Source organism: Schistocerca nitens, chromosome 4 (assembly GCF_023898315.1).
Source record: "Schistocerca nitens isolate TAMUIC-IGC-003100 chromosome 4, iqSchNite1.1, whole genome shotgun sequence".
Lineage (NCBI taxonomy): Eukaryota > Metazoa > Arthropoda > Insecta > Orthoptera > Acrididae > Schistocerca > Schistocerca nitens.
The window spans coordinates 46970631-46982855 of NC_064617.1; the positions used below are offsets into that span (position 1 = coordinate 46970631).

The 12225-nt window shown below is 37.9% G+C and overlaps 1 protein-coding gene across 1 annotated transcript in view; it reads left to right on the plus strand.

The window, feature by feature from the left end:
* Positions 1-12225, plus strand: part of LOC126251469 (atrial natriuretic peptide receptor 2-like) — a 301860-nt gene that overhangs the window by 118138 nt on the left and 171497 nt on the right. The window contains exon 4 of the mRNA XM_049951908.1: positions 5525-5764. Coding sequence (XP_049807865.1) covers positions 5525-5764 — 240 coding nt within the window. The remainder of the gene's footprint in view (positions 1-5524; positions 5765-12225) is intronic.

Sequence of the window (12225 nt, forward strand, 5' to 3'; positions counted from 1 at the left end):
TCAGCTTTAGTGTAGATGATGATAATAATAATAATAATAATAATGATGATAATTTTATTGTCTTTAAGCCAGTACAGCAATAGACAAAGTCATACACATAATACAATACAGTACATGCTATAAAATAACAGAATTGTTAACAATGTTACAGATTAATATCACAGGTCATGAAATCCTTTACATTGTAGAATGGGTTTACAACTAATCAGTCATAAAGTGTTTGTTTATATTGTTGCTCTGGTAAATTTTGTATAGCATGTGGAAGTTTGTTAAATAATTTGTGGCCCATAAGTTCCTTGGTGGCTACATTGCAACTCTGTTCATGCCAAGGAGATAGTTTGAAGTTTCTCTTTTGGTACCAGACACATTCACTTTTTTTACAGTGCATGACTTAATGTTGTATATATATTTGCAAAAAAAAAAAAAAGCTCCGTCTTTAGGCCACAAGTGGCCCTTCCGGGACTGTCCGGCCGCCGTGTCATCTTCCGAGGAGGATGCGGATAAGGAGGGGCGTGTGGTCAGCACACCGCACTCCCGACCGTTAGGACGGTATTCTTTGACCGAAGCCGCTACTAATCGGTCGAGTAGCTCCTCAATTGGCATCACGAGGCTGAGTGCACCCCGAAAAATGGCAACAGCACGTGGCGGCGGGATGGTGACCCATCCAAGCGCCGGCCACGCCCGACAGCGCTTAACTTCGGTGATCTCACGGGAACCGGTGTAGCCACTGCGGCAAGGCCGTTGCCATATATATTTGCAAGTTGGAAATAAATTTGGTGCTTGTCTAGTATTTCTACAAGTGTGTCATTCATTATAACTAACATGTCCACAAATTAAGTCAGGTGATGCCAATGGAATAGATTAGGAAATGAGATACTAAAAGTCCTAGACAAGTTTTGCCTTTTAGGGAGCAAAAATAATTGATGTTGACTAAGGAAATAAGAATATGAAATGCGGACTTGCAACAGTAAGAAATGCATTTCTGAAAAAATGAAATATGTTAATGTATGACATGATTTTAAGTGTGAGAAAGTATTTTTTGGAAGTAGTTATTCACGGTATAGGACAATCAGAAGTATAGTCAGGAAGAGAACAGAGACTTTTGAAGTTTGATGCTACAGAAGAATGATGAAGATTAGGTGGGCAGATGGCATAAGTCAAAATGAGGTACCAAACTGAATCAAAGAGAAGAAAAAGAAATTGAGAAGTGACCTGTTGAGTGGACAAATACTGAGGCATCAAGAAGCAGTAAATTTGGCAATGGGGTGAAGTATTAGGGACAAAAATTGTAGAGGGAGACCAAGTCTTGACTACAATAAGAGGCTTGCACATGTTAGACTATCATGGAGAGCTGCATGAAACCAGTATTTGTACTGAAGACCACCACTACCACACAACAACTACAACAGCAACATGAAACTGGAAGAGTGAGTGACATGGTACAAAAATTTAACTCAAATTTGATGTTTTAGATGGTAATGTCTGATTTAAAGGTGCATTTGAAAATTTCTGTTTCCTCTGTGGACTATATGTAAAGGCTCTCTCAGCAAACACAAATGTTGAATACAAATTCGGAGATGAAGGTCCACTAAATGTATGTCAATAATTCAATTTCCTTTCACTTTTCACTCTGTTCAACAGTGCTTTAATCTCTAACATGTAATCTTTCTTCACTTCATTCAGTATTATCCACATGCATGTGTGAAAGAACAGATTGTTGATGATCGACAGTTGTACAAAATATTTTCAAAATTAATTTTGCTGACTGCGAAATCCTTGACATCAGCAATATTAAGTGCAGTTATGCTACCCACTAGTGACATGAAAATTTGTGCCAGACCAGGTCTCAATCCCCGATTTTCCACTCATCATAAATGGTCACATTAATCATTTCAGCCCCACCATGAAGCATGGACCTTGCCATTGGTAGGGAGGCTTGCGTGCCTCAACGATACAGATAGCCGTACCGTAGGTGCAACCACAATGGAGGGGTATCTGTTGAGAGGCCAGACAAATGTGTGGTTCCTGAAGAGGGGCAGCAGCCTTTTCAGTATTTGCAGGGGCAACAGTCTGGATGATTGACTGATCTGGCCTTGTAACATTAACCAAAAAGGCCTTGCTGTTGTGGTACTGCGAATGGCTGAAAGCAAGGGGAAACTACAGCCGTAATTTTTCCCGAGGGCATGCGGCTGTACTGTATGGTTAAATGATGATGGCGTCCTCTTGGGTAAAATATTCCAGAGGTAAAATAGTCCCCCATTCGGATCTCCGGGTGGGGACTACTCAGGAGGATGTCGTTATCAGGAGAAAGAAAACTGGTATTCTATGGATCGGAGCGTGGAATGTCAGATCCCTTAATCGGGCAGGTAGGTTAGAAAATTTAAAAAAGGAAATGTATAGGTTAAAGTTAGATATACTGGGAATTAGTGAAGTTCGGTGGCAGGACGAACAAGACTTTTGGTCAGGCAAATACAGGATCATAAATACAAAATCAAATAGGAGTAATGCAGGAGTAGGTTTAATAATGAATAAAAAAATAGGAGTGCCTGTAAGCTACTACAAACAGCATAATGAACGCATTATTGTGGCCAAGATACACACAAAGCCCATGCCTACTACAGTAGTACAAGTTTATATGCCAACTAGCTCTGCAGATGACGAAGAAATTGAAGAAATGTATGATGAGATAAAAGAAATTATTCAGGTAGTGAAGGGAGATGAAAATTTAATAGTCATGGGTGACTGGAATTCGTCAGTAGGAAATGGGAGAGAAGGAAACATAGTAGGTGAATATGGATTGGGGGTAAGAAATGAAAGAGGAGGTTGTCTGGTAGAATTTTGCACAGAGCATAATCTAATCATAGCTAACACTTGGTTCAAGAATCATAAAAGAAGGTTGTATACATGGAAGAATCCTGGAGATACTAAAAGGAATCAGATAGATTATATAACGGTAAGACAGAGATTTAGGAACCAGGTTTTAAATTGAAAGACATTTCCAGGGGCAGATGTGGACTCTGACCACAATCTGTTGGTTATGAACTGTAGATTAAAACTGAAGAAACTGCAAAAAGGTGGGAATTTAAGGAGATGGGACCTGGATAAACTCAAAGAACCAGAGGTTGTACAGAGTTTCAGGGAGAGCGTAAGGGAACAATTGACAGGAATGGTGAAAAGAAATACAGTAGAAGATGAATGGGTATCTCTGAGGGATGAAGTAGTGAAGGCGGCAGAGGATCAAGTAGGTAAAAAGATGAGGGCTAGTAGAAATCCTTGGGTAACAGAAGAAATATTGAATTTAATTGATGAAAGGAGAAAATATAAAAATGCAGTAAATGAAGCAGGCAAAAAGGAATACAAACGTCTCAAAAATGAGAATGGCAGGAAGTGCAAAATGGCTGAGCAGGCATGGCTAGAGGACAAATGTAAGGATGTAGAGTGTTATCTCACTAGGAGTAAGATAGATACAGCCTACAGGAAAATTAGAGAGACCTTTGGAGAGAAGAGAGCCACTTGTATGAATATCAAGAGCTCAGATAGAAACCCAGTTCTTAGCAAAGAGGGGAAAGCAGAAAGGTGGAAGGAGTATATGGACGGTCTATACAAGGGCAGCGATGTACTTGAGGACAATATTATGGAAATGGAAGAGGACGTAGATGAAGATGAAATGGGAGATACAATACTGCGTGAAGAGTTTGACAGAGCACTGAAAGACCTGAGTCGAAACAAGGCCCCGGGAGTAGACAACATTCCATTAGAACTACTGACGGCCTTGGGGAAAAACTGGTAGAAGCCGACCTCGGGGATGATCAGTTCAGATACCATAGAAATACTGGAACACGTGAGGCAATACTGACCCTTAGAAGCTGGATTAAGAAAAGGCAAACCTACATTTCTAGCATTTCTAGACTTAGAGAAAGCTTTTGACAATGTTGACTGGAATACTCTCTTTCAAATTCTAAAGGTGGCAGGGGTAAAATACAGGGAGCGAAAGGCTATTTACAATTTGTACAGAAACCAGATGGCAGTTACAAGAGTCGAGGGACATGAAAGGGAAGCAGTGGTTGGGAAAGGAGTGAGACAGGGTTGTAGCCTCTCCCCGATGTTATTCAATCTGTATCTTGAGCAAGCAGTAAAGGAAACAAACGAAAAATTCCGAGTAGGTATTAAAATCCAGGGAGAAGAAATAAAAACTTTAAGGTTCACTGATGACATTGTAATTCTGTCAGTGGCAGCAAAGGACTTGGAAGAGCAGTTGAACGGAATGGACAGTGTCTTGAAAGGAGGATATAAGATGAACATCAACAAAAGCAAAACAAGGATAATGGAATGTAGTCGAATTAAGTTGGGTGAATGCTGAGGGAATTAGATTAGGAAATGAGACACTTAAAATAGTAAAGGAGTTTTGCTATTTGGGGAGAAAAATAACTGATGATGGTCGAAGTAGAGAGGATATAAAATGTAGACTGGCAATGGCAAGGAAAGTGTTTCTGAAGAAGAGAAATTTGTTAACATCGAGTATAGATTTAAGTGTCAGGAAGTCATTTCTGAAAGTATTTGTATGGAGTGTAGCCATGTATGGAAGTGAAACATGGACGATAAATAGTTTGGACAAGGAGAGAATAGAAGCTTTCGAAATGTGGTGCTACAGAAGAATGCTGAAGATTAGATGGGTAGATCACATAACTAATGAGGAGGTACTGAATAGGATGGGGAGAAGAGGAGTTTGTGGCACAAGTTGACCAGAAGAAGGGATCAGTTGGTAGGACATGTTCTGAGGCATCAAGGGATCACCAATTTAGAATTGGAGGGCAGCCAAAAGCTATAATTGTGTGAATCTTTTTGTTGTGCCTATCGCGACTCAGCATCTCTGCTATATGGTGAGTAGCAACTTTCCTTCTCTAATATTGTTACATTCCATCCTGAATTTTCCATTGTTTGATTTTTGTCTATTTTCTTTATATCATTGTTCACTCAATTCAGCACCTAATGCTCACAACATTAATTTGATTCCCCCAAAAAGAAGAATGAGACAATGAGAATTTGAGATCAATGTTGTTATCATCACATGCTCTAGGCTATAGACAGTGTAACATATGGAAGTTTGGGTCAGTCTGGGGAACGTGCACTGATAACCAAAGTGATTAAGGTGACCATTCACAATAAACAAGAAATCAGGGTTCAAATCCCAGTCCAGCACAAATTTTCATAAGTCTCTATTGGGTAGTAGAACTATACATAATACAGCTGATGTCAAGGATTTCACAGTCAGTGAATTAATTTCAAAAATCATTCAGTACAGTAAACATGAGTTTATGCCTTATCCTATTTGCTTTACATTGTGGTTATGCTACTTTGCAGTACCTCATCATAAAGTTGTTATATGCTGTATTTTTGTTGTTAACATTCATATGTGTGCACCTTCCATTTGTAGCCTTCCTATTACAAGAATAAATACTTCTCTAAGATTTTTTTCAAGAGCTCATCTAATTAAAATAAATGTAATGGAAATTTATTTTTGCAGGTTATTGGTGGCATATCGTACAGTATTAGCAGCAGTGGACAACTTAAGTTCAGCAGCAATCTTTGGATTGTATTACTTCTGCATGGGTGTCTTGGATGTAGTTAATTTCACAAATTTTGTTCGATATGATTCCCTTGGACAAGAATATCTCTTGGTGGCTCAGCAGTACTCATTAGAACTCAGGGACGAGTGGCATGACTTTCTCAGTAATTTTCCAGCTTTCAACAATGTAACAGTACTGTAAGTTGAAATCCATATTGTGCTTCACTTTTCACTCAGCTTTGTGTTTGTTTTAAATAGATAATTCCTTAAAATTAAGTACTTTCAAAAATGACCATGACTATTGTGCTTGGTTTGTTTAAGTAGTAAAAATCAGAAACGAAGTCTTGGAAATGAAGGCAGTTGGTTTTGTCTGATTTTAACAATAATCTACTCAACAAAACAAATAAGAATCAACACACACACACACACACGGTACGGTTTCATTACCAAAGTTTCTTGCAATGGAACTTCTTGTATTTAGGTTATTACTGAGCTTCCGTGTAAGTACAACCATTTTTTTCAGATGTATCTACATAATTTTAATTTTACATGCTCAGATATTCTGTTATGGAAGCTGTTTTTTTTTTCTGTGAAGTTCCTTAATTTTCTTTAGTGTGTAGGCAGCACATTAAAAATATATTGGGTTGACAAAGACATTGTTTTGGTAAAGGGTTAATGTGTGAATATGTTTGTGAAAATCATCTGTTTCTTGTTTTGAAGTTATGACCCTGATTCATCAACACTGAAATTTTTTGTTGAGATTTTTGGAAGCACACACATTCACAAATGTGTAAGACAGCAAGTGTCATGATGTGAAATCTTCTAGAGGTTTACCAGCATGACTCTCTATGAGCAACTGATTCATAATTGTGGTAGCCCTTTTGTGAAGTTTGAAAGTTTCATAACTGCTTCCCCAGAAGATCACACCCTTTTTATGCAAGCTATTCATATGAGCATAACAGTCTTACAGCAGGGATTCAATGCTCCAACAATCCTGAAGCATTCTTAGTACATACAAAATTTTTCTTTCTATTAAAAAATTCTAGATGATTTTCTAATCTCAAGTGCTCATCCAGCTATACGTCTAGAAATTTTCTTTATGGGGCTTATACAATAGCGTACTTCCCTAACTTAATTTTTATGTTCCCTTTATAACTTTCCTTGTGATAGACATCAGCAAACATCACTGTATCTACTGTCATCAGATGTTTCAGAAATCATTTACATATACCAGGAATAACTGAGGGCCAAACATGGATCTCTGATGCATTCAGTAGGTTTTATTTATTTGAAATCAAGGTAAGTATTCAATGATTACATCAAATGCTTTGGATATCTGTATACAAGGCATTTAGGACCTCTTTCATGAAATGAAATATTGCTGTTTTTGTTAATCTGTTATTCCTAAACCCATTCTGAGCATTACTCAATATTTTATTTCCATTCAGGTAATCAGTTAGTCTCTCATACTAAGTCTTTCAGTTACTTTTGATTAACCTATCAATAGTGACACTGGTCTATAGTTATTTGTCAGGAATATTGTCCAAAAGAGTGGCTTTATTATGGATAGTTTTAGTTTTAACAACAGTAAGCTGATAATCTGTACTGGTGGAACTGTGTTTGATTACCTTGCCTAAAATTCTACCAACACAACTAGACATTTTTAATTTATTAATACCATTCTTTATCTCAACTTCTGTTACTGGTCACAGAAACATTGTCTGTTCACTACTTGGTTTTTAATTTTTGTCATTTACATTGCGAATATTGTTAATCAAGTTTCATAGTCTGTTTGTAAACAGTTCATTAAATTTATTTGCTCTCTATTGAGCAACTTATATCACTGTACCCTTGCTTTTAATTTTGAAGTTATGGATTCTACTTTTACATTTTCCTAAGCTGTTATTTATAACCTTCCAGATCAATTTTGTTTCATTGCTTCCACTGTTAACATATGAATCAATGGTTAATTTTTTAGCTGTCAATAAAACTTTTCTGCAGGCTCTTATGTATTTTCTAAGGTACAGTTTCGTTGTTGTATTTGTTTTTACATCTCTGCTTGGGTTTCTAAGGATAACTACTGATATTATTTAATCACTTACATTGCCTATGCCTTGAATTTCTCATTGACTTTATTTGATTCTTTTTAATGGGAATGCCATATCATAAAATATTCAAACTCAGTGTGTTGAATTTTGTCACTCACATTTGCCATTACCAGTGGCATCTCTAGAGCTGCATTTTGCAACTGGACAAGCTAGCTGTGTTGGGTGCACCTACCTGGAACATCTGGCTCTCTGCTCAGTTAGAGCTGGTAACTTGTACTCTCTGTAGTGAGTGGAACTCATATTACCTACTTCTGTGATGTAGTAGTTGTGGTTGTGTGTCAGATACCTTGTGGTGTATTATATGAGTGGAAATAATGGGAAAACAGTGAGTCCTGATGCACTACATACTCAAAATGTAATTGTGCTAAGACAGAACCAGAGGCCTGAAAATAGTTGTTTATATTTTTTGGTTTTGTTTACTGGTAAACATCTGATCACATGTTGTTTTGGGTACATCTTCATATCTCATAATTTCATGCACAGTTGGTTGCATGTTGCACAAGCAAAACAGATTTATCACTTGCTCCTCTTTCCCATTACTCTTGTTAAAATTGATATTAAAGTCACCAAGCTCCAATATGTGTATTGACTTAGTTGTTATTTCATTTTGGAGATCTTCTGTATTATGTAAGAATAAGGTCAAGTCACATGTGGATCTGTAAGCAATGAAGGGTTCACAGTCTGTCAATTCACATATAAAGTATTAAAATTATTTTCCAGCATACATCACTTATTAAGTTTAACCACTCTAGATTGAACATCACTCTTAACATAGAAGGGATAAACACCCCCTCTCCCCTACCTTTAAAAGTTTCCCTGTATAAGCTATTAGCAGGTCAAAGTCTGGTATTTTTGCTGCACAGATCTGTGTGTCTATGTAGCCAGTGCTGATTAATACTCAACACAGAAGCTTCCATCAGATTACCTTTTTAAATGACTATTCACAGTTTGTTGCCTAGTCCTTGTACATTTTGCTGTTGCAGTGTGAATGGATTAAGGCACAGATATGATGATGTACTGACCTTGGTGTTCCCTTCAGACTGCTTAACAGAAAAAAATTCTTGAAGTGTGATGGTTGTGTCAGTCTTCTTTTGACTAGCAGTTGATTAATTGCTTCTGCTATTATTATGCCTGTGGTGTAGTGGTGATAGTGGTTGTTCTGCTGCTGTTAATGATAATAGTGGTTCTAGCAGTGCACGCATTGCTTATTTTGTTGGAATTGGGATTGGAGGCCCTTGCATTACAAATGACTCATGAATGATTTTTGAGTATTTCAGCACCCATACATTTTTTTTCCTTTGCATTCATGTCTTGTGTAGTGCTCGCTGTTGCTACTGTTTATTTTTGTAAATGTCATATTCATGCAACTTCAACAGATTTTCTTGGATATTCTGTTTGCTACTGATGTATAAATTTTCCATCTGACTTGTTTATTCATACTGTAATTGTTATAAAATGACAAACACAAATGTAATAGTTGATAGTTATTCACATGATAAAATATCAGTATAATACACTACGTAGATTAATTTGAAACTGAGTACTGAAATTTGTGATTGGAAAGTGCACTTACATCACAGTTAGTTTGCATGTTTTATCAGAAATTTAACTGCAATAACAATTATTATCCACTGTAATTCTTAGTTCATTCTTATTAGCTTTACTTTCTGTGCTTTTTTTAGTACCAGACAATTTTTTTAGTGAAAATATTAGAAGAACAAGCTCTTTTGTAAAAACTTTTTGCCAACATCTGACACAGAAACTTCCAGAGGAGAGCTAACAGAAATACTGTACACTATATGAATATAATGTTAAAAACTCGCCTACACACAACAAATGCACTTAAGATACACCTCTCATATCCTGTAAGGAAAGGGACTATTGTGCATGAAAAAACAAAAGCGTTTCCAATTATGTGACTAAACAATTCCTCAGAGTCTTCCAGCTGACAGTGCCACACCATTCTTTCTTTCCCTTCCTATAAGCCAAGAATTTAAAGACAGCAGTGTTCTTTGTACTGCATAAATTGTGTAATATTGTATAACCTTCCCCCATGAACCATGGACCTTGCCGTTGGTGGGGAGGCTTGCGTGCCTCAGCGATACAGATGGCCGTACCGTAGGGGCAACCACAATGGAGGGGTATCTGTTGAGAGGCCAGACAAGCATGTGGTTCCTGAAGAGGGGCAGCAGCCTTTTCAGTAGTTGCAGGGGCAACAGTCTGGATGATTGACTGATCTGGCCTTGTAACATTAACCAAAACGGCCTTGCTGTGCTGGTACTGCGAACGGCTGATAGCAAGGGGAAACTACAGCCGTAATTTTTCCCGAGGACATGCAGCTTTACTGTATGATTAAATGATGATGGCGTCCTCTTGGGTAAAATATTCCGGAGGTAAAATAGTCCCCCATTCAGATCTCCGGGCGGGGACTACTCAAGAGGACGTCGTTATCAGGAGAAAGAAAACTGGCATTCTACGGATCGGAGCGTGGAATGTCAGATCCCTTAATCGGGCAGGTAGGTTAAAAAATTTAAAAAAGGAAATGTATAGGTTAAAGTTAGATATACTGGGAATTAGTGAAGTTCGGTGGCAGGACGAACGAGACTTTTGGTCAGGTGACTACAGGGTTATAAATACAAAATCAAATAGGGGTAATGCAGGAATAGGTTTAATAATGAATAAAAAAATAGGAGTGCGGGTTAGCTACTACAAACAGCATAGTGAACGCATTATTGTGACCAAGATACACACAAAGCCCATGCCTACTACAGTAGTACAAGTTTATATGCCAACTAGCTCTGCAGATGATGAAGAAATTGATGAAATGTATGATGAGATAAATGAAATTATGCAGGTAGTGAAGGGAGATGAAAATTTAATAGTCATGGGTGACTGGAATTCGTCAGTAGAAAAAGGGAGAGAAGGAAACATAGTAGCTGAATATGGATTGGGGGGAAGAAATGAAAGAAGAAGCCGCCTTGTAGAATTTTGCACAGAGCATAACTTAATCATAGCTAACACTTGGTTCAAGAATCATAAAAGAAGGTTGTATACCTGGAAGAATCCTGGAGATACTAAAAGGTATCAGATAGATTATATAATGGTAAGACAGAGATTTAGGAACCAGGTTTTAAATTGTAAGACATTTCCAGGGGCAGATGTGGATTCTAACCACAATTTATTGGTTATGAACTGCAGATTGAAACTGAAGAAACTGCAAAAAGTTGGGAATTTAAGGAGATGGGACCTGGATAAACTGAAAAAAAAAACAGAGGTTGTAGAGAGTTTCAGGGAGAGCATAAGGGGGGACAGGAATGGGGGAAAGAAATACAGTAGAAGAAGAATGGGTAGCTCTGAGGGATGCAGTAGTGAAGGCAGCAGAGGATCAGGTAGGTAAAAAGACGAGGGCTAATAGAAATCCTTGGGTAACAGAAGAAATATTGAATTTAATTGATGAAAGGAGAAATGCAGTAAATGAAGCAGGCAAAAAGGAATACAAACATCTCAAAAATGAGATCGACAGGAAGTGCAAAATGGCTAAGCAGGCATGGCTAGAGGACAAATGTAAGGATGTAGAGGCTTGTCTCACTAGGGGTAAGATAGATACAGCCTACAGGAAAATTAAAGAGACCTTTGGAGAGAAGAGAACCACTTGTATGAATATCAAGAGCTCAGATGGCAACCCAGTTCTAAGCAAAGAAGGGAAGGCAGAAAGGTGGGAGTATATAGAGGGTTTATACAAGGGCGATGTACTTGAGGACAATATTATGGAAATGGAAGAGGATGTAGATGAAGATGAAATGGGAGATAAGATACTGCGTGAAGAGTTTGACAGAGCACTGAAAGGCCTGAGTCGAAACAAGGCCCCGGGAGTAGACAACATTCCATTAGAACTACTGATGGCCTTGGGAGAGCCAGTCATGACAAAACTCTACCATCTGGTGAGCAAGATGTATGAGACAGGCGAAATAACCACAGATGTTCAAGAAGAATATAATAATTCCAATCCCAAAGAAAGCAGGTGTTAACAGATGTGAAAATTACCGAACTATCAGTTTAATAAGTCACAGCTGCAAAATACTAATGCGAATTCTTTACAGACGAATGGAAAAACAGATAGAAGCGGACCTCGGGGAAGATCAGTTTGGATTCTGTAGAAATGTTGGAACATGTGAGGCAATACTAACCTTACGACTTATCTTAGAAGAAAGATTAAGAAAAGGCAAACCTACGTTTCTAGCATTTGTAGACTTAGAGAAAGCTTTTGACAATGTTAACTGGAATACTCTCTTTCAAATTCTGAAGGTGGCAGGGGTAAAATACATGGAGCGAAAGGCTATTTACAATTTGTACAGAAACCAGATGGCAGTTATAAGAGTCGAGGGGCATGAAAGGGAAGCAGTGGTTGGGAAAGGAGTGAGACAGGGTTGTAGCCTCTCTCCGATGTTATTCAATCTGTATCTTGAGCAAGCAGTAAAGGAAACAAAAGAAAAATTCGGAGTAGGTATTAAAATTCATGGAGAATAAATAAAAACTTTGAGGTTCGCCGAT